Here is a 25,435-nt window from a genome sequence, read left to right on the forward strand (position 1 = left end):
TCCCATGCAAACCACTGCTCACTGAAGTAGGTTTTGCAGTATACCGACCTTTCTTTATTGTGTAAATGCACTATGACAACCCTTTAAAAAAAAGTGGGGGGGGGGGCGGACAAAAACAGATTTCCACTATTATCACGTGGTATGGAAAGGAGACGCAATTGTGGTGCGGTGATGGCGGGGAACATGTGGAATGGGAAAGCGTGTGAGTATCTGCTTGAACAGCGCTGCGGTTGTGGAAAAGGTGCGGAAACAAAAAGGAAGTGTGGATTCAGCCAGGGTCGCAAACCTGATTCATTGTTGTGTAAAAAGTATAACTTGCCAGTATCAAAGAATTCATGGGAACATCAGGTGGAAAATCTGCTAGAAAATGAACAAGTCAAGAGATCTTGTGGGATTTCAGAATTCAAACTGATCAGCACCTTGAGCATAATTCACCAGACATAACAGTCGTGGAAAATCGGAAAGTCTGGATAATCGACATTGCAATTCCTGAGGATGCCAGAGTTGAAGAAAGAGAACAAGAAAAAATGATTAAATATGGAGATCTGGCAATAGAAACCACCCAACCATGGAAGAAGAATGCAACAGTAGTCCCCTTTGTCATCAGGGCACTTGGAACCATCTTGAAAAACTTTGCAGTTCACATGGAAAAACTGCAGCTTTCTGACATAACACCTACAGAACTGCAAAAGATGGCGCAACTTGGAACAGCGTACATATTACGTTAATATCTAGTTGATACTAAGGTCTCAGGTGGAAACTTGTATCAGCTTAGCAAGGCCAATCAATAATAACATGTGACCTCTGCTTATTGTTGATTGTGTTTTGGATAATTTGAATAATAACAACAATAACATTTGATTTATATAACACCCTTCTGGACGACTTAATACCCACTCAGAGCAGTTTACAAAGTACCTTATTATTATCTCCACAGGAACAAACACCCTGTGAAGTGGGTGGGGCTGAGAGAGCTCCAGAGAGCCGTGACTATCCCAAGGTAGTCCAGCTGTCTTCAAGTGGAGGAGTGGGGAATCAACCCCAGTTCTCCAGATTAGAGTCCTGCCGTTCTTAACCACTACACCAAACTGGCATGAAATAGGAGGGGGACAGGAGATGTAAGAGATGTCTCAAACAGATGCTTTGATAAAGGGATAAAAGACAGCAGACTATACTTCTGTGCAGTCCGTTACTCTCTCAAATCATAACGGGTAATAGTTTATACGTCTCGTTTTACACCATCCCATTGAAACGGGCACAGTGTGGCCAGACCCCTTGCTGTGGGACATTATAGTTGCTTAATTTAACCTGCCCTTTCCTCGCATGCTCCGCTCGCCTTTTCCCTCCTGGTCTCCTGGACTGGGGAAGTGCTCCCTAAGGGTTAAAGAGAGAGAGAGAGACCGACAGTCCTAGAGAGGCAAATTGGGAGAGAGGGCGGGGAGACCTGGGAAAGCCACTTCCTGTCTCCCTCCCTTGCAGGAGCCCCTTTTTTGTATCTCCGCTTGCCTGCCTGGGAGGGAATCTGGTGAGTCGAAAGGGGCTTTGGAGGGGGGAATGTGGGGTGGGGGCTGCAATGCAAGACCCAAAGCGGAGAGGAAGGAGGGGGCGCAGCAGGGGGTGAGAGAGAGCAATCCCCGCCCAATTCCTATCCTTCCTCCCTCTGCCAAATTCCTCCCACCGCCCCTCCTGCCCTTCGGCCGCTTTCTGCAGAGGCCCCAAAGTTCCCTGCAGTGGGTTTGGGGAGGGATCCGAACCCAGCACCCTTGGAGGTTGGAGGGGGCTCCAGAGGCTTCAGATTGCACCAAAGCATGTTTAGATAGAGAAAGGGGGAAAGAAACAGGGGGGTGGGGGAGTGGATACAGGAGGGGGCAGTAATGGGCCTGAGGGGGAGATTTTGGGGGGAGAAGGATGGGGCAGCTGCAGGAGGGGAGTTGCAGGAAGGGCCGGGGAAGTGGGAAAGGGGGGGGGCATTGAGTGGCAGACAGGGACTGTGGCTCTTGAGTCCCCGCAAAAAAGGACTTAAAAGAGACCCAATCCAGTACCTCTTATGGGGTGGGGGGACGGGGTTTTACATATCTATAAATGAATAATAGTATTTGCATCGACTTCTCTGAATTCTCAGCTTTGATCTGATACTTTAAAAAAATCATTTTAAAAATAAGCCTCCAGCCTTTTTTGTTGTGAAGATATAACCTGAAAGACCATTGGAACAATATTCAAGGCTAGACTGTACCTCCTCCCAGGTTTCCCTTCCTGCATCAGAGTGCCCCTTGGTCCCCCGGTGCAGAGCCCTGAGCTCCCTACAAAGGCTTGAGGGTGGAATCCGAACCCTGCACCTTTGGCAGTTAGATGAAGAAAGCGCTCTCAGGTTCCACTGAGGCACACTGAGGAAGAAGCAATGGCTACAGGAGGAGGGAAGAGATGGGGGCTTGGCTGGTTTTTATTTCAGTGGTGGGGAGGGAAGGCAGGAGGGGTCCCAAAGGAAAAGCTGAAAGAGAGAGAAACTTGTATGTATCAAAAAGAGTTTCCCAGCATTTTTCTTTCTCTCCCTCCCAGGCAGAAGGAAAAAGACGCCCTTGATGGCTTTTCTGCTGTCTCCCCCGTGTGGTGAGGAGGAAAGACCAGCCATGCCAGCAGCCCAGGTGCGGGGGGTTGGAGGGGGGGGGAAGGTTTCCTTCTCGGCTGCAAGGCTCAGGGGATGGGGCTCCCGGCCTTTGGTTCAAGCCCTGCCAGAAAACGGTCCCTTGCCTAGGATGAGAGAATCCCAAGCAGGCCAATAAGAAAAAATACTTTCACCAGGAGGAACTCCGAAGGACCCTTTGGGGAGAGCCAGATTTTCAGTCAGGCAGACTGTTTCTTGGCCTTGGGGCCGACCCCAGCAGATAAACCCTGGAGGGGCTCCCGGGAGAGGGATACCCTAATGCACAAGAGCTGCTTGGATTGTGCGATGAAATGCTCTTCGGGATGAACCACATCGTACCTCTGATGTTCTTCTTCCAGGGCTGGGTGTCCTTCGAAGAGGTGGCTGTGTATTTCTCCAAGGCAGAGTGGAGCCTGCTGAGCCCGGCCCAGAGAGCTCTGTACAAGGAAGTCATGCTGGAGAATTTTGGGAATGTGGCCTCTCTGGGTAAGGTGGGGAAGGAAGGCAGGAGGGTTCCCAAAGGAAAAGCTGAAAGACAGAGAAACTTGTATGTGTCAAAAAGCTTCCTAACATTTTTTCTTTCTTTTCCTCCCAGGCAGCAGCAGAAAGACGTCCTTGATGGCTTTTCTGCTGTCTCCCCCGTGTGGTGAGGAGAAAAGACCAGCCATGCAGGCAGCTCAGGTACGGGGGCTTGGGGGGAGGCAGGGATGCTTCCTTCTCGGCTGCAAGGCTCAGGGGAGGGGGCTCCATGCCCTTGCCAGCACTGCAATATGTCAAGGCTGCCCACTTGGGAGGCCAGAAAATGGTCCCCCCGCCTAGAATAGCATGTTCAGAGAATCTCAAGCAGGGGCCATAAAAATACTTTTATCAGGAGTAACTCCAAACAGCCCTTCAGGGAAAGCTAGATTTTGAGTCATGAGGAATGTTTCTTGCCTTTGGGGTTTGTGGGGGGCTGATGTTCTTGTGAGAGGCCCTCACAAAAACTCCTTCCAGAGTACTTTACAGTTGGAAGACGGCGGTTGAGGACACTCTTCAAAACCAGCTTCATTTCATAGAATCATAGAGTTGGAAGGGGCCATACAGACCATCTAGTCCAACCCCCTGCCTAGTGCAGGATCAGCCTAAAGCATCTCTGACAAATATTCATCCAGCCTCTTCTTGAAAACTGCCAGTGAGGGGGAGCTCACCACCTCCCTAGGCAGCTGATTCCACTTTTGAACTACTCTGACCGTGAAAAAGTTTTTCCTAATATCCAGCCGGTACCTTTGTGCATGTTCACAGCCCATTGCTTTGCATCCTACCCTCTGCTGCCAACTGGAACAGCTCCTCGCCCTCCTCTAAATGACAGCCTTTCAGATATTTAAAGAGAGCCATCATGTCCCCCCTCAACCTCCTCTTCTACAAACTAAACATTCCCAAGGCCCTCAGCCGTTCCTCATAGGGCTCAGTCTCCAGACCCCTGATCATTCTTTTTTTTTTATATAAAATTTTATTGGTGAGTTTATATTTCATATTTAATACATACATTCCCATCATATCTAGTTAACTCTAACCCCCACCCTTTTCCTCCCCCTCCTTATCGACTTCCAACAGCTTTCCAACCCTTATCCCTTCTTATTACTTAACTTAATTTCACTTATATTCTTCTACAACACATATGTCATAATATCTCTTACTCTAAGCGTATTCAAATTCTTCTATATATATACTATATTAATTCAACTAATATATCCATTTTACTCTTCCTTGATTAAACTATATATTCTGGATAAATTTTCTTAAACATACTGCTAGCTTAGATTATAATAATTAAATTTCCCCCTTAATGGTAAAGTCACTTCTCTCTTCAATTTACAACATCACATTTTAATAGTTCTCAAACTGCCACAGTTCTCCTTTCACATCCCATTTTTTTCTATTGTTTCAATTTCCCCCAATCAGCAATGTACTGTCCTGGATAAAGATCTTTAAGTTTTCTTGCCAATTTATCCATCTCCGCCATGTACAGCAATTTGTAAATCCAATCTTCTATAGTTGGTATTTCTTGTACTTTCCATTTCTGCGCATACAAAAGTCTTGCCGCTGTAGTCATATAAAATAACAATGTTCTGTACTGCATTGGAACATCTTCCATTCCCAAGTTCAGTAGCAACAATTCTGGGTTCTTATTTATTTGGATTTGTAAAATCTCATTAATTGCTTTAATTATATCTCCCCAGTATTGCTTAGCTACCTCACAAGTCCACCACATATGATACAGTGATCCTTCATGCTTTTTACATTTCCAGCATTTGTCTGACATGTTGGTATTTCCTAACGCGATTTTCTTTGGTGTTAAATACCATCTATAAATCATTTTATATGCATTCTCTTTAATATTCGTACAAGTTGAAATCTTCAGTGTGTTTTTCCACAAGTGCTCCCACGCCTCCATTGTTATTTCTTTATGAAAATTTATTGCCCACTTCACCATCTGGACTTTTACTACTTCATCCTCTGTATGCCATTTTAGAAGTACTTTATAAATCTTTGAAATTTCTTTCTTGCCTTCTTGTAACATCACTTTTTCTAATTCTGAATTTTCCATTCTTATTCCTCCCTTCGAACAGTCCGAGTTGTAAAGATCTCTGATCTGCCTGTATTGAAACCATCCATAACAAGGAGACAGCGCTTCTTCTGTTTTTATTCTTAATATTGAATGTTGTATTTGTGTTATCTCCTTCTAAGTTAGACGTTGCTGTTCATTGTCGACAGTTCTCGGATCTATTACTTCATACGGAACCACCCATGAAGGAATTCCATCTTCCAAATAAACCTTATACTTCTTCCAGATTGTGAAGAGGCTTCTTCGAATGTAATGATGCAGAAACATAGAGGCCGCTTTTACTTTATCATAGCACAAATATGCATGCCATCCAAATATTTTTTTGTATCCCTCCAAAGCCAGCAATTTACGGTTTTTTAACGTTATCCAATCTTTTAACCATGCCAGACATATTGCTTCATAGTATAGTCTTATATTGGGCAGTTGCAAACCACCTCTTTCCTTCGCATCCTGTAATACTTTCATTTTCACGCATGGTTTCTTGCTTACCCATACAAAGTCTGAGATTTTCCTTTGCCATTTATCAAATTGTTTAGAGTCTCGAATAATTGGAATTGTTTGCAACAAGAACATCACGCGCGGTAAAACATTAATCTTTACTGCTGCTATTCTTCCCAACCATGATAGATTCAGTTTGTTCCATTTTGTCAAATCTCTCTCTATTTGTATCCACAATTTCTCATAATTGTTTTTAAATAAATCTATATTTTTCGCAGTCAGTTCAATGCCAAGATATTTTACTTTGTTAGTTACCTCACAGTCCATTATCTCCATTAGTTCTTTTTATTCACATAAAATCCAGCCAAGTCTCCAAAGTCCCAGTTCAGGTTGTCAAATGCTTCTTCTGCGTCCACGAAAAAGAAACCAACTTCCCTGTCACAGTGCTTGTCATAGTATTCAATAGCGTTTATTACTGTCCTTAAATTGTCTTTAATTTGTCTATTAGGTAAAAATCCAGCCTGTTCTTCTGCAATAAATTCCAACAACCATCCCTTTATCCTTTCCGCCAAAACTTTTGCAAATATTTTATAATCATTATTCAGCAATGAAATTGGCCGATAATTTTTAACATTGGTCAAGTCCTGTCCGTCTTTTGGAATCAGTGATATATTAGGTTCGTTCCATGAATCAGGAATCTTTTGGCCTTGCATAACTTCGTTCATTACCTCTCTCAGAAAAGGTGCCAATTCGTTAGCCATCATTTTATAGAACTTTGCCGTTAATCCATCCAGTCCCAGTGCTTTCCCTAATTTCGTTGTTTGGATGGCCTCTTTTATTTCTTCTTCTGTCACTTCACTGTTTAATTTTTCTTTCCATTCCTCTGACATCGTTGGAAGTTTCATTCTGTCCAAATATTCCGCTATTGAATCTCTATTCACATCTTTTTTCTGGTACAATTTTGCATAAAATTTATAAAAAGCTTTACTAATAGCTGGTTGGTCCAATAATGTTCTGTCTTCTTCTCGAATCTTAATTATAGTTTTCTTCTCTTTTTTCTTTTTTAATTGCCAAGCTAAATATTTGCCAGGTTTATTTGCACCTTCAAATATTTTTTGATTCATTTTTTTCAAGTTCCACTCCAATTCTTTATTATTCATTGCCGTCCATTGCTCCTGCAGTATTTTTATATCCTGATATATTCATTTCTTCCCTGGTCTTTTCTTAAGTTGCATCTCTTTGGCTTTAATTTTTTCCGTTATTTGCTTTCTCTTTTCTTCTTTTCTCCTTCTATCTCTTGCATTCAGATCCATCAATATTCCTCTTATTACAGCTTTATAGTTATCCCATGCCTTGTAAGTTGACACATCCTTGTTTATGTTGTATTGTATAAAGAACTTGGTCTCCTTTCGTAGCAATGCCATGTTATCTTCTGTCTGCAGCAAGTCCTCATTTATTCTCCATCCTCTTCTTTTAATGTTTTTTTCCAAATCTCCACATGATTGGGTTATGATCTGAGCCTACCTTAGGCATTATCTCCACATCTCTAGTCCATAACATCAGTTCTTTGGAAGCCCAGATCATATCAATTCTTGATAATGTAGAATGCCTTGCAGAGTAAAAAGTATATTGTCTGTTTTTAGGGTTTTGTCTCCTCCATACATCTTCCAGACTTTCCTGTTCCTTGATCACAAAAAACGACTTTGGCAAAAGTCCTTTTTTTGTGTGCAATTTTAGATTTCTTATCTTCTTCCAAGTTTGTGACTCGATTGAAGTCGCCTGCCAGAATTATTTGATCATAGGTCAGCTCATCTAATTGTTTTTGTAAATCCTTGAAAAAGTTTTCTTTTGCACCGTTAGGTGCATAAATTCCAATCACCAAGGTCTTCTTTGAGTTCCAAATTATTTCCACTGCTAGATATCTGGCTTCTACATCACTTAAAACTAATTTTGGCTGTAGCTCCTCCTTTATATACAATGCAACTCCTCTCTTCTTCTTTTTGGAAGCAGCTGCAAATTCATTTCCAAGCTTTGCAAGTTTCAAATACTTTAAATCCTGTTTTCTGATATGTGTCTCTTGCAGACACACTATATTTCATTTTTGTTTTAAAAGCCAATGGAAAATAGCCTTACGTTTACAAGGTGAATTTAGTCCATTTACATTCCAAGATATAATTTTACACTCCGTGATCACATTCTTGTACTTTTTGGTAAGTCCTTTTCATTATCCCTAATAAAGGTTTCCATCTCATGGCCAGACCTGATGTTCCTCCTTACTCCACCGAATTCAAATGCCAGTCCTTCTGGTATTTCCCATCTGTATCTGATTTTCAAATCCTTTAACATCTGGACCAGCTCTCTGTATTTTTTCCGCTCCAACAACACCGCTCTGGGCAATTCTTTCATGATTCTCACCACCTTCCCATCGACTTCTAATGGTTCCTGGAACTGTTTACTCACAATTGACTCTCTTATATTTCTGGTCGTAAATTGCACAATCATATCCCTTGGTAACTTCTTCTGAGCTGCAAATTTTGAGTTAATTCTGTATGCCACGTCCAGGAGAGCTGCAATCTCCTCTTCTTCTTTCCCCAGGTAGCCTGCCAAAATTTCTATAATCTGCTCTTGGGCTGATTTTTCCTCAACCTCCGGGATCCCACGAAATCTGAGTTGCTTTTCCATTTGTTTACATTCAGCTACGGCCATTCTTCCCCTCACTCCTCGCATCTCCGTTCTCTGCACGTCTGCTAAGGTGTCGACCGTATTCTCTACTACAGGGGTGGGCAAATTGCGGCCCGCAGGCCACATGCGGCCCGCTACAGAGTTTTTTGTGGCCCGCCAAGACAGTCAGAAAAATCCACCTTGAACCGAGATTTCCTTCCCGTGCACGATATGAAATTAGCACAATAAATAAATTGAATAAAACTACCACTATTTTATTTACTTTATATTTATTGATTTTTATGATACAATTTATACCTTTTTGGAAATGCAAAGTTAACTAATGAATGCAATCATTTTAAAAGGTGCGGCCCTCTGCTAACCTCCGCTCCCACAAAGTGGCCCCCGAGCCAAAACAATTGCCCACCCCTGCTCTACTACATTAACTCTCTGCTGTGTAGCTTGCAAGTCGTTCTGTACTTGATCCATTTAATCTTTAAAATTCTCTTGCATCATTTCTTTAAGCTCTTTGTTTCCTTCTGCAACTTTTTAATCCAAGTTTTCCAGCGCAGTTTGCCACTCCTTCTTCGACATCGTGGGGCTAGCTCTACCTCGCTCCCATGAGTCCGCTCTTTTCCTCAACTCCGTGGCGCTGATTTGTTACTTTCTGTTATTTTTAAAAGTCCAGATTCAGTTTATTTTTTAAAAATTAGTGTTCGCGCGGTCCAAAATGTCGGGCGTCTTTTCTCTATGGTTTTATGTTGAGGCAATCACCCTTACCTTCATCAAAGATGGCCTACTTTCGTTTTCCTTGAAGTCACAGCTTTGCCCTGTTTCAAAATGGCGATCTTCTACTTCCGTTTTTAACAAGCCGCTTCTCACCAGTCTCTTTATGGTTCTGATGCACTTCCTGTTCCTCTTCTTTTCACAGCAGTTCTCGCGATGTTAAAACTTCCTCACAGTCCGCTATCTCTTCCTAGCCGCAGGTATGTAAACAATAATCAATTTTCTGCACTAACTTCTCTTTACAATATCACTTTTTAAAGTTTAATTTGCCGGAATTTTCTCCTTTATGTAACAAGTCTCTTGCAGTTTTTAAATTCTCTTTATCACTTTATTCCTTTTTATAATCTGTCCTGTATTGAGAGATAGCAATCTTTACCTTCTTAGACGTTTCTCTTGGGTTGTAATCGCTGCTTCATTTGTCCAGTCGATTCAAATTCCCCTTTTTATTTGCTGAAGCTTGGGCATGTAGGTCTTATGCCAGAAAATGACTCCAGAGCCGCTGCAAAGATTTTGGCAACCTTTCTTCGGGTGGGACCTCAAGAGTGGATGGGGGTTCATTGCGTAGAACCCCCCTCACACCCGAGATCAACGCGCCCTCAGGTTCTTGAGCGTACTTGCCTGTTCTCCGCCTGAGAACAGGGGGCTGCGGGCAGTTTGCGCCCCTCCAGCCTCCACAAACAGCGGCACGGACAGCCCAGCTCTCTGAGCTGCATTAGACCTCCATGAATCCCAAACCGGAAGTCAACCCCCCTGATCATTCTTGTTGCTCTCCTCTGCACCCTCTCGATTTTGTCCACATCCTTTTTTGAAGTGAGGCCTCCAGAACTGCACACAATACTCCAGGTGTGGCCTGACCAAGGCAGTATAGAGAGGGGATATGACCTCCTGCGAATTCGATGCTATGGCCTCTTTGATACAACCCAGGATTGAATTAGCCTTTTTTGCCACCGCATCACACTGACTGCTCATATTTAGTTTACAGTCCACTCTTACCCCAAGATCCCTTTCACATATACTACTGCCCAGAAGTGTATCCCCCATCCAGTATCTGTGCTTCCCATTTTTGTGGCCCAGATGTAATACTGTGCACTTGTCTTTGTTGAATTGCATCCTATTCACAGCTGCCCACTTCTCCAGAGTATTCAGGTCTTGTTGAATTTTAATTCTATCTTCTTGGGTGTTTGCTACTGCTCCCAATTCGGTATCATCAGCAAATTTAATGAGCAGCCCTTCCACTCCTTCATCCAGATCATTGATAAAAATATTGAAAAGTACTGGGCCCAAAACCGAGCCCTGCGGCACCCTACTGGACACCTCCCTTCAATCTGATGAAACGCCGTTGACCACCACTCTTTGAGTGCGGTCCTCCAACCAGTTCCCTATCTACCAAACTATCCTATAGTCTACTCCACAGTCTTCCGGTTTGCCCATCAGAATGTCATGGGGGACCTTATCAAAAGCTTTACTGAAATCCAGATAAATCACGTCAACAGAGTTCCCCCAATCCAGTAAGCTGGTCACTCGATCAAAGAAGGAAACCAGGTTGGTCTGTCAAGATCTGTTAGGAACAAAACCATGCTGACTTCCCCGGATCACTGAGCGGTCCTTCAGATGCTTACAGATTGATCCCTTTAAAATCCGTTCTAATATCTTCCCAGCAACAGAAGTCAGACTGACCGGCCTGTAGTTTCCCGGGTCATCCTTCCTCCCTTTCCTTGGGATAACATTCGCTCTTCTCCAATCTTGTGGCACATCCCCAGTCCTCCAGGAGGCCTTGAAGATGATGGACAGGGGTTCTGCAAGTTCTCTGGAAAGTTCTTTCAGCACTCTTGGGTGCACCCCATCCGGCCCAGGGGATTTGTATTCATCCAGTGCAGCCAGATGCCTCTCCACAACCTCTCTGTCAATGTCAATTAGCCACTCAGGTGTCCTGCCACATTTTCTACTATCTCTAGATGTGCCTGAGTTCTTCAGGGAGAAAACAGAGGCAAAAAAGTCATTAAGCCTGTCTGCTTTTTCTCTGCCCTGCATCAGAGTTTCTCCATCTACTCCCAACAGCGGTCCAATTGCCTCTTTTACCTTGCGTTTGCTTCTCACATATCTGTAGAAGTTTTTCTTATTGTAGCAAGCCCTCCTGGCCAGACCCAGCTCGTACTGAGCTTTGGCCTCTCTGATGTCTGATCTGCAGTACCTAGTAACCCTCATATACTCCTCTTTAGAGGTCTGTCCTTCTCTCCGTTTCCTGAACAATTCCTTTCTCTCCCTTAGCTTATTCTGGAGCTCTCTGTGCATCCACATCGGTTTCTTGGAGCCCTTACCATGTTTCCGTCATGCTGGGATCATGAGGGCTTGAGCTTGCAAAAGCTCATGTTTGAGAATGGCCCACCCTTCACTCGCTTCTTTCCCTTCCAGCACACTCCCCCACGGAATGACTCTCATCAAGCCTCTGAGTTCATCGAAGTTGGCCCTATGAAAATCTAACCTACGAGTCTGGCTATGAACTTCCTTGGCTCCCCACAGCAACTGGAATTCAAGAAGGACATGGTCACTTCCCCCTAAGGTCCCCACCACCTTCATCTCATCTACCAATTCTTCCCTGTTGGTTAATATCAAGTCTAGTATGGCCGAGCCCCTTGTAGCTTCCTCCACCTTTTGAAAAAGGAAGTTATTGGCCAGGCAGGTCAGGAAATTGCGTGATTCATGACGCTTTGCTGAGCCTGTCTCCCAGCACACATCGGGGAAGTTGAAAGAGGGCAGCATCCATTTCTTCTCGCTGGTCACGTGGTCTGTAGCAGACTCCCAACAATAATACCTTTTGTCCTTCCTCCCCTTATTTCTACCCATATACTTTCCACCGGGCTGTCCGCCCCATTCTCCGTAACTTCTTGACAATCAAGCCCTCTCCTCACATGCAACGCCACTTCACCTCCTCTTCTACACTTCCAGTTTTTCTTGAACAACTCATACCCATCCACTAGCACATTCCAGTCATGGGAATCATCCCACCAAGTCTCAGTAATTCCTACTATATCATAGCCCTCTGTTTGCAATAGAAGCTCAAGCTCTTCTTTCTTATTGCCCATACTTTGGGCATTGGTATGTAACGAGCTTTTGCCTGTGTTTAAAACTAAGCTTTAGCTAGCTAAGAGAAAGATGTATCTCTTTCCAGGGAAGCTTACAGCAGTTAGTCTTTAGACTTGTCAAACAGATAAGTTCTTTGATCCAGCTGTTTATTAGTACATGTATTTATATAGGGTTCAGTATTGCTTTGCAACTCTTGATCAAACACATAGACACTTGTCTAGAATTTATTTCACTTTATTGAAAATACACCTTAAGTTTTTTAATGAAGTAAGTAATCAAAATATAAATGGCTATTAATATAAATCTTATAAAAACAGAACACAGAAAGGCAATAAGAAATAAGTTTACTAACGTTTCTTAATAAATCTTAAGTTTAACATGCTTAAAGTTTCTATGAAATACATAGGTAGAGATAGGTTCTCACCTAGATTTTCTCAAGAGATTTCCTCCTTCAGAGCTCTGCCATACTATCTGTGTTTGCAATTATATACCTAATCATATGCATATATTTAAGGTCTGTTCACATGATAGCACAAACAAATAATTACTGGTTTGACACTTCACTGAATATTTATAATTTCATAGTACAGCCTTCCAATTAGTTAAAAAATTATGTCATAGTCAGAACTGCACAACAAGACTACAAATTTCTAACAAGTGTCAAGAAAAGTTAAGTTGAACGATCACCATTGGTTGAATCTCTGATAGAGGAACATTAATCTCGATAGAGTCCACTATTTTAATTAATTGTCAAAGGATGAAAGCACACCTGTTGAATTACCTAACACATAGAAAAAAATACACAGAAAGTTCATGCAAAGTTGAAAAGTTCATCTAGAGCAGGGGTGGCCACACTTGCTTAATGTAAGAGCCACATAAAATAAACCTGAGATGTTTGAGAGCCACAAGACATGATGCATTGAAGTGACTTCAGAGGAAGAGGCGGGTTTGGGGGAGTGTCCTGAAAGTGACGTCACAGGAAGGGGTGGGGTTTGGGCGCAATATGCTGGAAGTGATATCAGAAGGGGGTAGAGCTTGGGAAGGACTACCACCTGACCTTTGACCTGGAAGTGACATCACAAAACGTGATGTCATCCTTGCAAGGCACCACCTCTAAAGTATTCTGGCTCCACCCCCAAAGACCCCAGGTATTTTTTTAGTTGGACTTGACAACCTCAATGTTTTACTGAAAATAGGAAATACATGGAAAGAAAGACAAAAAAAGAAAGATATGGAAAGAAGGAAGGATAAAAAAGGAAAGCAAGAAAGATAAGGAAAGAAGGCATGGAAAGATATGGAAGGAAGCGAAGGCATGGAAAGATATGGAAAGAAGTAAAGAGGAAGGAAGAAAGGAAGGGAAAGATGGAAAGAAATACACGAAAGGAAGGAAGAAATGGAAAGATATGAAAAGAAGTAAAGAGAAAGGAAGGAAGGGAAAAAAGATTTGGAAAGGTATGAAAAGATATGGAAAGTAAAGAGGAAGGAAGACGTGGAAAGACATGGAAAGAGAAAGAAAGAAAGAAAGAAAGAAAGAAAGAAAGAAAGAAATGGAAGGAAGGAAGGTATGGAAATATAAGGAATGAAGAAAAGGAGGGAAGGAAGGAAAGAAGATGGAAAGAAGAGATGGAAAGAAAGAAATGGAAAGAAGGAAAGAGAAAGGAAGAAAAATGAAAAGAAGGAAAGAAAGGAAGAAAGAAATGGAAAGAGGGAAGGATGAAAGAAAGAAAGAGATGGAAAGAAGGAAAGAAAGAAATGGAAAGAAGGAAAGAGAAAGGAAGGAAGGAGGGAGGGAAGAAACAAAGAAATCAAGGAAGGGAGGATCACAAAAGCAGAGCCACACAATCTTAAAGCAAGCATATGTCCTCTGAAGCAAACACACTCCCTGCTCCTCCATCTCAGCTGTCCTGCACACACTTATGACACTTACTCCTGACAGTAGTGGGATTTGAACAGCAGAGTGCTGATTCGGGACCCAACCACTTAACCATTTGGGGGCACTGGGAAGGGAAACCCCCTGGCTGTTGCTGCTGGACAAGAATGGTTTTAATATCCATGTCTTTTTTCCTCAGGGACCAGCAATATAAAGAACCACTTTCTTCTTCTTCTTCCAGGGTCAGGTGACCTTTGAAGAGGTGGCCATGTGTTTCTCCAAGGCGGAGTGGAGCCTGCTGAGCCCAGCCCAGAGAGCTCTGTACAAGGAAGTCATGCTGGAAAACTTTGGGAACGTGGCCTCTGTGGGTGAGGATCCATTACTTTCTGGGCCAGTCTTCATACTGGGAGACATTTTTGAGAGGCATGGAATGCCTCTATGTTGTCCTGTTATGGGCCAAACATTGCCCATTAATCATGGCTGGGGAGTTGGGGGGGGCGGGTTGGAGAGCCAAGAAAAGGTGCCGTGATTAAGGAGTAGTGGCCTTTCCGTGGGAAGAAGGCTCCTGCCTCTTGGAATAGCATTTTATTGCATCTGGGTTGATAGAAGGTGCGGTCCCTCTAGCCCTGTCTTTGGATGGCCCTGGGACCCAGGAGAGCTTTAAAGGCTGGTGCCCAGAGTGTGTATGGCTGGGGGAGTCTCAAGGTAAGAACACCTCTGGATTCCCTGTGGTGTGATTTTTTTTGTGAGGGAGAGGGGATCTGCTGCCAGGGGACCCCAAGTGCCAGCCTCCAGAGCCGCCCTTGTGGCCAGGCCCTCCCCTCCCTTTGCCGGGCCAGCCAGTTAGCTGTTGGTGCTTCGTTTGGTTCGTTCCGTGGTTTTCACTAGCCAGCCAACCAGTTTTAGGGGAAGCCTCCGTCTCCTTCTCTTAAGGGTACTTAACACACCATATAATGCTAAAAGAAATAGAGTTTATTGCCGCAATTAAGAACACAAAGCAAATTTCTACAAATGGGACACACTCAGAAATACAGCTTACAACTTAACTTCTGTGCTCCTAAATTAGAATACAGTGAAACATCCATATTCCAAATCAGAATATCACTTAACACTTACACCAAAAGGATACAGGCAAACTTACACTCTAAAAACTTAATCCTAAGGGTAATGAAATTAAACCTAAGTGTCCCCTGGAGTGAGTCTGGAGCCAAGCAGAGAGGTTCCCTGAAAGGGACCCTCCCTCGCCACCTGGCTAGCACGTCAACCCGGTCCCCTCTGCAAAGGCTTGTAGCCGTATTTTATAGTAGTCCCATGGGCTCTGTGTCATCACTCCTGGAGAGATCCCATTGGCTAGTGGACCCGATCCAGGGCTACAGAAAGTACCTGTTTACTTTTCTGGCTTCTCTGCGGGGCAGAGCGTTCTCAGGAATCCTTTTAGTGTAGTCGGCAAAAAGCACAGCGGTTTCTGGCTGAGAAGATGCTGGCTTATCTTCAAGGGCAAGAGGCAAAGGACCTTGCTTGTTACAGAGTGTTAAACATAGCACATTCCTTAGCCAGCTGCTTTGTGTAGGAGACAGAGGAATCGAAAGTTACGAAGAGAGAAAGGAAGGGGGTTTAAAGGAACAAAGAAGAAAAGTCTCCGCTTTTTGGAGTGTTAGAAGCTTTTTCTCATAAGTTTGGATGGCAAGCTGTTAGTGGCCTGGGTCTTTCAGAGCCAAACCGTAAAATTCCCACGACATTCCCTTCTGTTACTTTTGTTCCCAGTTGGGCAAGCATTGGGCACTTAACTGCCAATACTAGATGGAGGAACTCTGGGCCAGCTGTCTTATTTGTGGAAGGCCTGAGTCAGGTGGCTTTCATGCGTACACAAAATAGTAAAGAGTCCAGTAGCTCCTTTAAGACTAACCAACTTTATTGTAGCATAAGCTTTCGAGAACCACAGGTCTCTTCATCAGATGCTTCATCTTAAATGTGCTACTGGACTCTTTACTATTTTGCAACTGCAGACTAACACGGCTAACTCCTCTGGGTGCATAGACAAAAGAGCCATAATTGTGATTTTGTTTCCTCCTGGAAAAGGTCCTGTAATTTGCATACCTGGCCTTATATCCTGGCTGGAGGAAGAGGAACAGCTGTTTGTCCCTGGGTGTGATGAAGATGAAGGATTGACAGGTAGGTCTGTAACGGGATTCACCGATATATGGGAGTTATGCATTTCATTTCTATAAACAAGAATGGTCTGAAATACCCTTTTGCTCCTGCCATTAATGGCTGACCTCTGCTTTGTGCACCTCCCAGTTTTTGCCTCAGAGACTGCTGGGAGTAAGTCCTGTCACTTGCAAACTGAATTGGGATAGAGATCACAGCTACCCCCTCCCTTTTTCTCCCTTGGTAAACACGATCCATCCCAAAGATGAATCAGAGAGAATGCAAAATGAGAAGAGGTTCGACAAGAAAAGAAAAGGGGAACACAAAGAGCAACAAACAGAGCAAGGATAAAAGACATTGAGTATGAGCCTGCGATGTAGACAGCCTAAAGGAGGAGAAAATATTGATTCCTGGCATTGCAATTTTTCAGAAAATGATCCATTAGCTTGGTTTCAATATTTGGGTCTTCTGTCTTGTAAATTCAGGAAGAGGGGCTCAAGATGGAGTTAGGAGTAAAGAAATTCAGGAATGACAAAGTGGCTTAAGACCAAGCCAGCTTCTTCCTCATGTCCTCCTGGCAGGCCAGGCTTTTCTTCCTACAAAAGAGAAGGGATACTCTCTACCCTTTGGTATTCCTAACTGTGACTCTCTGGGCCCAGTGTGAGCTGCCAGCCCTTGTTCTCCTCCGGCCAGAGCACTGTCCGTTCCTCTGTCCCTGAAGTGCCCTCAGCCTGGGAAGCGACTCATTCCCTAGTGACCTTCCCTCTGATGTCCAGCAAAGAGAGCCTTACAGTGTTTGAGATGGTTCAGAGCACCAACCCAATTACAGTCATCTTTCATGGAAATTATGGGATACTAGAAACAAAGCTCGTTGTAGCAAAAAATACAACGGGCTTTAGAAAGGGCAGGGGGGCCCTGTTGGCCATTGCCCCCTCCCCAGCACCTGGATCTGGGACAGGGGAAGGAGGGCAGGGGGGGCATGCCCACCTCCGGGCCTCCTGCCCTTGCCCCCATTGTAACTTGCGGGGAGGTGAGCAAGGTATGCCCGCTGCCATGCCCCCCTTTGCCCCTGCGTGGCCCCATCACCTCCCCATTGGGACTTGTAGGGTTTCCAGCTCCAGATTGGGACATTCCTGGAGATGGGGGGAAGTGAAGCCTGGAGAAGGTGGGCTTTGAGAGGGGAGGGACCTCAGGTGGATATAATGCCCGTTGAGCCTACCTTCCAAGGCAGCCATTTTCTCCAGGGGAACTAAGATCTGAGAGATCTCCAGCCACCACCTGGAGACTGGCACTCTAGGCTTTTCGGGGGCAAGGCAGGCAAGCCTGCCCCCCCCGCCGCCCTTAATGATCGTGGCTTTGTGGGGAGTGCATGCCCCTAGGGGGGTGGAACCTGGAGAAACCTGGAGAAAGTGGGGTTTGGGGAGGGAAAGGACCTCGGCATGGCATAATTCTATAGAGTCCACCCCTGAAAGTAGCTATTTTCTCCAGGTGAACTGATCTCTGTGGCTTGGAGACCCGTTGTGATTCCAGGAGATCTCCAGCCACTACCTGGAGGCTGGCAACCCTATCTCCAGGCCACAGAGATTAGTTCTCCTGGATAAAAATAGCCCTTTCAGAGGGCGGACTCAATCATAAGTTGCTGAATCGCCTCCTCTCCCCCAGCCCCAGCCTCTCCAGAATCTCCCCCCCAAACACACACACACACACACACACTCACAGCTTGGGGGAGGGAGCAGGAAAGCCAGGCTTGTCCACCTCTGTGCCCCACCGCCCCTCCCCCCAGAATCATGGCTGGGGAGGGGGGAGAGGAGGCCAGGGAGGCTTCCATGCCACTCGACCCGCCCCCCAGGATTGTGGCTTTGGAGGGGAGAGGAGGCCAGCGATTGGGGCGCTGCTGGCAAGGAGCATGAGGGGGACGGCTCCAGGCTCCTCCACCAGGTAGCCACCCCAATCAGGGAGCGGCGGGTGGGAGGCGCAAGGGGACCGGCAGTTTGAAGCTGCTCTGCCCGGCAGCCACCCCAATCAGGTCACAGGAGGCGGGAGATGCATGGGGCCAACAGCTCCAGGCTCCTCTGCCCAATGGGGCTTCTGGCACAGAGTGCCTCCATATCCCCACTAGGGGTGCACTTCCGTGCCTGCTCAGTGGAATCAATGTGAGTCGTCGAAACCCGCTAAGACAATTATGTTATAGGATAGGTCATTGTTACCAGCCTTGGGTCCTGACTTTCCCAGAAGAAAGGAAGTTATATAAATATTTATAGTATGTTAATAAAAGGAATTTATATCTTGACCATATGAATATAAGGTCAGGGACTCTTCTTGGAAAGTGGAATATAGTTTCAAAGCATGGAGGTGTTGAAGCAGCCGCCTAAAATGAAACCCGTGTTTCCTTTGGACATCTTCTGGTTTTCTTTCCATGGGGCCTGGAAATAGGGGTTGGCACTGGGCCCCTTTTTTGAGCTCCACTAAGACGAGGTGGGTCTGTCTTTTATAATTTAAATTTATTCTTTTCCCATTTCATTTCTTCTCATGGGAACCTGTGCTGTTTGCAGGTGTCTGCCTTGGACAAACCTTTCTGTTTTGGTGGGGAAAGGTCCAATGAATAAACTGCCCACTTTTCTGTATTTGGAAGAGAATTATTTTATGAAAGACAAGAGGGCTGGTGTGCCCTCCTGCCACCCCACCCCTTCATGAGGCAAAAAGAGGGTAGAGAGGCCAGAGAATGCTGAAACTCGAAAAGCACTTGGTGAACCTTGAGATTTTAGTCACCCATGAAGTAAATATATAGGATCCGTGATGAGGCTCTCTTTCCGTTGCCTCAGCCGTGCTGTCCAAACCATCCCACTAGGGTTGCCAGGTCAGTATACCCTCCCAGCTGGAAGGGGGACCCAGCCCATATTTTCCTGGACCTTTTGCTCGTCCTAGGAGTCGTTCCCAGGAAGTGACATCATCACACCAAGCTAGGACATGCTCCCGTGCTTTGCACGGGGCAAGTTCAGCCCGGTTGGGGCCAAACTTGGCCCCAGGGAAGTGCGGGAGTACACCTGCTGCTAGTGTGACAGTGTTGCTTCAGGAAGTGATGTCATCAAACACCACCGGAAATGTACCCAGTGCTTGCTTTCCTAAGTTGTCCAGTGGGGGCAGTTTCTCAACCTCCCACCAATCACCAGTGATCAGATCACTCTGGAGTAAACCCCTGGCCAACTGGGAAGCCCTCCTCCTCTAGGGTGAAGGATGGATTTGGATTTCGTGCATCAGCTCAATATGAATATATCTCTGTGAGAGTCTTGACTTAAAGAAACAGTTTTGCTACCAGATAATACTACGCTAAAAAGAAGGAGAATAAGAACGAATCAGTCAGAACCTGCCAGTCCATGTTAGCTCTGTTCACATCTTGCAGTGAATGCACATAGAGTTACACTGGAGTTTTCTTCATATGCGTGTTGAGTAATGTTCATGTTACATCAACAGATGAACGGCTGAATACATGCTAGAAACCAATGTCAAAGAGAACACTGAATTTTATAACGCTCTGAGGAAGGAGGGAAAGCATCCACTTAGGGGGAGGAATAAAACCAGTCTTTTACAGAGTAATAATTCTCATGAAATTACACAACTTCTCAAACTATATGAAAAAGACAATAGGAATGAGGGAAATTCCTCAAGTGGGGAACGATTTTCTGAAAAATCCGATATTCAGAGGAGCATAAATGCCCATAAAGGAATGAAAATGTGAGAAAAGGTTTGGGCAGAAAAATACCCTAATTTCTTATCAAAGAATATACACAGGGTTGAAACCATATAAATGCTTGGAGTGTGGAAAAAGCTCCAGTCACAGTTCACACCTTGCTTCACATCAAAACCTTTACCCATGAGGAATAAAACCTCTGTCATGTTAAGGAGAAAGGCAGAAATTTCAGAGATTTTTCCCTGTCAGATGATCTTCTCCCTCTGGCTGGCCTCTTCTCTACAGACCTTCTCTTGTGTCTATTAAAACTGCATGCCTGTCCCTCTCTTATAAGGTGACCTCCTTCTCCCCACAAGCCCCTCAACCATTCCCTCCTGTAAATTCATCCTGGCAGGAGAAGAGAAACCTAAAATGGGTGATTTTGAGGCAAGAGGTCTCCATGGCGTATTCCCTTTCTTTTGTCCCTCTGGGCTACAAATGGCTGCCCTGCCAATTTGGTCAGCTCGGAATTTAGAAGGAATTGAGTAAGTGAGGGGGGGAGGGGATGGCTACAGGCTAAATGAGTTTAACTTCTGAGCCTTCAGAGATTGCAAACGCAGCCTTTTCAAAGGAAAATAGAAAACTCTAACACAGATATGTGGGAAAGTGTAATGTCACACCAGGTTTCTCTTTCTTTCGGCAGGAGGCATATGGGAGTCAGCGAATGAAACATCTGAGCATGGAGTGATGGAAAATGGAGACACCCATTCAGATCTGAAAGAGGGAGATGAACATGGTGATGAACTGAGGACAGAGATGGGAAAACGCCCTCCTGCAGGAATGCATAATTCTGGTCTTTTACGGGGTGCAGGCTTGCGTGAAGACAGTACAAATGGGTGCCCAGCAAGTGGGGGGGAATCTCCTGAAAAATCAGATAAAAATGTGAATCAGAAGATCCATAAAAGGAAGAAAACGGACAAACGATATAAATGCCTGGAGTGTGGGAAAAGCTTCACTGAGAACAGAAGCCTTACTTGCCATCAAAGAATTCACACAGGGAAGAAGCCATATAAATGCTTAGAGTGTGGAAAGTGCTTCAGTCAGAGGGGACATCTTACTTCCCATGGAAGAATTCATACAGGGGAGCAACCATATAAATGTCAAGAGTGTGAGAAAAGCTTCAGAACAAGGGGAAACCTTAATAAACATCAAAGAATTCATACAGGTGAGAAACCATACAAATGTCTGGAATGTGGAAGAAGGTTCAATCAGAGTGCAACCCTTTCTTCCCATCAAAGAATTCACACAGGCGAGAAACCATATAAATGCCTGGAGTGTGGAAAAAACTTCAGTGCAAGGGGAAACCTTAATAAACATCAAAGAATTCATACAGGTGAGAAACCATACAAATGTCTGGAATGTGGAAAAAGCTTCTCTTCTAGGGGAAACCTTAATACCCATCAAAGAATTCACACAGGCCAGAAACCATATAAATGCCTGGAGTGTGGGAAAAGCTTCACTGAGAACAGAAGCCTTACTTGCCATCAAAGAACTCACACAGGGAAGAAGCCATATAAATGCTTAGAGTGTGGAAAGTGCTTCAGTCAGAGGGGACATCTTACTTCCCATGGAAGAATTCATACAGGGGAGCAACCATATAAATGTTTGCATTGTGGGAAAGGCTTCCATGAGAGTGGAAGTCTTCATTCTCATCAAAGAATTCATACTGGGGAGAAACCATTTAAATGCCTGGAATGTGGAAAAAGTTTCAGTCAGAATGGAAAACTTACTTCCCACCAAAGAACGCACACAGGGGAGAAGCCATATAAATGCCTGGAGTGTGGAAAGAGCTACAGTCATAGTGCAAACCTTATTACTCATAGAAGAATTCACACAGGGGAGAAGCCATATAAATGCCTAGAGTGTGGAAAAAGCTTCATGGGCAGTGGACACCTTTCTGGCCACCAAAGGATTCACACAAGCAAGAAACCGTATAAATGCCTGGAGTGTGGAAAAAGCTTCTCTTGGAGTGGAGCACTTATTGTCCATCAAAGAATTCACACAGGGGAGAAGCCATATAAATGCCTCGAGTGCGGAAAGTGCTTCAGTAACCGTGGAAACTTTTCAACCCATGAAAGAATTCACACAGGGGAAAAGCCATATAAATGCCTAGAGTGTGGGGAAAGTTTCAGTCAGAGTAGAACATTTGCTCGCCATCAAAGAATTCACACAGAGGAGAAACCATATAAAGGCCCGGAGTGTGGAAAAAGCTTCAATCGGAGTGGAAGACTTATTGGCCATCAAAGAAATCACATAGAAGAGAAACTGTAGAAATACTCATAATATGGAAAGAGGTTATATCAGATTAATTGACTTACAAAAATAGAAAGCAATGCAATGAAGCAATACAATAATATAGTCTGTAATTCAGTATCGTACTATATAATTGAGTAAGTGTGTTTCAGACAACTCACTTTATACCCTGGTGCACCACCAGAGGGCGATGCCATGGAGGGAAGCCCAGTCAAGGCAACGTGTCCCTCCAGAAAACGTGCCGTGGCTGAAAGGCCAGGCTGGGTTCAGGAGGGGAACAGGTGGCAATACCAGCCCCTCGCTTTCATGCAGCTGGTATTAGGAGTGGAACAGCTGGCAATACTCACCCCCCACCTTAACCCAGCTAATATTAGGAGTGGAGCAGGTGGTAATTTCCATCCCTGCCTTAGCCCAGCTAGTATTAGGAGCAGAGCAGGTGGCAATGCCCACCCACCCCCTTCAGCCAGCTGGGATCAGTAGTAGACCAGGTGGCAATGCCCACCCCCTCATCTTACCCAGCTGCTATTAGAAGTGAAGCAGGTGGCAATGTTCACCCCCAGCAATTCCCACCTCCTGCCTTTACCCAGCTGGTAGGAGTGGAATAGGTGGCAATGCCCATCCAATGCCTTAACCCAGCTCGTATTATGAGCAGGGCAGGTGGCAATGCCTGCCCTCCCTTCAGCCATCTGGGATCAGGAGCGGAATAGGTGGCAATGCCTACCCTCTACCTTCACCCAGGTGGTATTAGCAGCAGAGCAGGTGGCAATGCCCACCCATTGCCTTAAACCAGCTGGTATTAGGAGCAGAGCAGGTGGCAATGCCTGTCCCCCACCTTACCCAGCTGGTATTTGGAGCTCCCAGGGTGGCAAACCTATTCATGGCTTATTTAGAAAAGGGATTTGTTTACAGAGAAGAATCTAATCCTTTTCTTGAAAATATGCTCCTATATTGTCACTTTATTGATGACTGTTTCTTGATTCTTAGAACAGAGGGAAGTGTGGAAGGCTTTGTTGCCTGGATGAATTATTTGCATAATAACATCACATTTACCTGGGAAGGGGATGTAAACTGTATACATTTTTTGGACATAACTGTTTGTAGACAACCAGATAACACTCTTGGAGTTAGTCCTTACCGTAAGGCAACAAACAGAAATTCGTATTTAACATTTAATTCTCACCATCCTAGAATCTTGAAAAACAATACCCCATTTAGTCAATTACTTCGGATTAAACGGAATGCAACTGATCAACAAGACTTTGCTAGAGAAGCTAATATTATGATGCAAGCGTTCTGACACAGGGGTACGCGGTGGGGGTTGTAGAAGATGCATGGAGACGTGCTATGAGTGTGCATAGAAGGGACCTGTTTGTATACAAAAATAGGGAGAAAAAGAAACAACTGATATAGACAATGGATTTTACATCTCAGTCATGCTGGATCAAAGGCATTATCCATAAGCATTGGCCCCTACTGCAGGATATCAAGGGCTGTGAGAATCCCCCCATAATTGGACTGCGAAGAACTAGGAACCTTAAAGATCTGTTGGTTCACTCGGATTTGGGGAGGGGAAACAGCAGTGGAAAATTACCTGTTGGGTACTTTAAGTGCGGCTGGTGCCGGTTGTGCCCTCAAGTGACCACAGGTGATAGGGTTTCCATCCCAGGCTCAGAGTTCAATATTCAATTAAGATAATTTACCACTTGAGATCCCACCTGAAAAATCACGAGATCCCACTTGCAAAATCGCCAGGCTAACTAATACGCTGATCAAGAATTCCTCACTTCATCCCGACATGCACAGAAAACTATGCAAGACAGAAGCACAGCCACCACGACTATATGGACTCCCCAAAATTCATAAGGATTCAGTCCCACTCCGACCCATCGTGAGTGCCATTGGTTCACCAACATATGAATTAGCTAAACATCTGGTCAATCCTCTACAGGACCACATTGGAAAAACCACGTCTTACATCAAAGATTCAGTGCATTTCATCAACAAAATCAGTTCTCTGAAACTCAATCCACAGGACATACTCGTCAGTTTTGATGTTGTAGCCCTGTTTACCAAGGTAAACAGATACAATTGCATTTATTAATCAGATTTTTCCAGAGGATGTAACAGCCTTATTCCACCATTGTCTGACAACCAGTTACTTCCAATGGGATAACGAATTCTATGAACAGATGGATGGGGTGGCCATGGGGAGCCCTCTCAGCCCAGTTATAGCAAACTTCTACATGGAACATTTTGAAAAAACAGCTCTAGAATCAGCACCCCACAAACCTACAGTCTGGTTCTGGTTCGTGGATGATACCTTTATCATTTGGTGAGGAAGAATTGATGGAGTTTTTAAACCACCTCAACAATATCCATCTGAACATACAATTCACCATGGAGAAAGAAACTGAGGGCAAACTTCCATTTCTAAATACCTTGGTCATCCGCAAAGCAAACTTTCAGTTAGGTCACAAGGTCTACAGGAAACCAACTCACACGGATCGGTACTTACACAAAAACTCCAATCACCATCCTCGACAGAAAAGAGGCATAATAAAAACATCAGTAGACTGTGCAAGATGGATATGTGAGCTCCACTTGCTTAATGAGGAGATTAATCATCTAAACCATGCACTTCAAGCAAAGGAGTACTCCTGAAATGAAATCAGAAGAGCAATTAAACCAAGGATGAATCAAACAACTAAGGAAAAACAGTCTTCCACTGGAAAAGTGTTTTTGCCATATATCAAAGGAATCACTGATCAGATGGGAAAACATGAAAAAGCACAGCCTACAAACAGTATCCAGACCCTCCAGAAAAATACAAGAGATGCTACATTCAGCAAAAGACAGTAGAGACCCCCTCACCTCTGCAGGAGTATACCGTATACCCTGCAGCTGTGGACAAGTTTACATCGGGACCACAAAGCGTGGCATCCAGACAAGAATAAAAGAACATGAAAGACACTGCAGACTTGGCTATCCTGAAAAATCAGCAGTGGCTGAACATAGCCTAACTCAAACAGGACACAGTATCCTATTCCAGGACACTAAAATACTTGACAACACTTCCAACTATGTTGTCAGACTGCACAGGGAATCCATTGAAATTCATAAGCATAAACACAACTTCAACAGGAAAGAAGAGACTTTAAGAATGAATAGAGCATGGCTTCCAGCCCTGCAAAACACCAGGCTAATGAAATACTCTACATCCCA

At 44.4% G+C, this 25,435-nt stretch overlaps 1 protein-coding gene across 2 annotated transcripts; it reads left to right on the forward strand.

Annotated features, from left to right (window-relative positions):
* Positions 1-1,474: 1,474 nt before the first annotated feature.
* On the forward strand, positions 1,475-24,283 carry LOC129328459 (zinc finger protein 883-like). Of its 2 annotated transcripts, XM_054977542.1 has the most exons (7): positions 1,475-1,525; positions 2,557-2,642; positions 3,001-3,127; positions 3,237-3,322; positions 14,327-14,453; positions 16,165-16,257; positions 20,604-24,283. In XM_054977542.1, the coding sequence occupies exons 2-7, from the start codon at positions 2,580-2,582 to the stop codon at positions 22,229-22,231; spliced, it is 2,124 nt and encodes a 707-aa protein (XP_054833517.1). In that variant the 5' UTR covers positions 1,475-1,525; positions 2,557-2,579; the 3' UTR covers positions 22,232-24,283. The 2 variants fall into 2 exon arrangements, with proteins under 2 accessions (XP_054833517.1, XP_054833518.1); XM_054977543.1 differs by lacking the exons at positions 3,237-3,322; positions 14,327-14,453.
* The last annotated feature ends 1,152 nt before the right edge of the window (positions 24,284-25,435 follow it).

The sequence above is a fragment of the Eublepharis macularius genome, chromosome 4, assembly GCF_028583425.1.
Source record: "Eublepharis macularius isolate TG4126 chromosome 4, MPM_Emac_v1.0, whole genome shotgun sequence".
Classification (NCBI taxonomy): domain Eukaryota; kingdom Metazoa; phylum Chordata; class Lepidosauria; order Squamata; family Eublepharidae; genus Eublepharis; species Eublepharis macularius.

Bases quoted from the DNA above. Each gene is read 5' to 3' on its own strand.
- LOC129328459 (XM_054977542.1), top strand. From the start codon at position 2,580: ATGGCTTTTCTGCTGTCTCCCCCGTGTGGTGAGGAGGAAAGACCAGCC. The intron at 3,323-14,326 runs GTACGGGGGCTT...TTCTTCTTCCAG, and splicing joins CAGCCATGCAGGCAGCTCAG to GGTCAGGTGACCTTTGAAGA. The intron at 16,258-20,603 runs GTAGGTCTGTAA...TTCTTTCGGCAG, and splicing joins TGAAGATGAAGGATTGACAG to GAGGCATATGGGAGTCAGCG.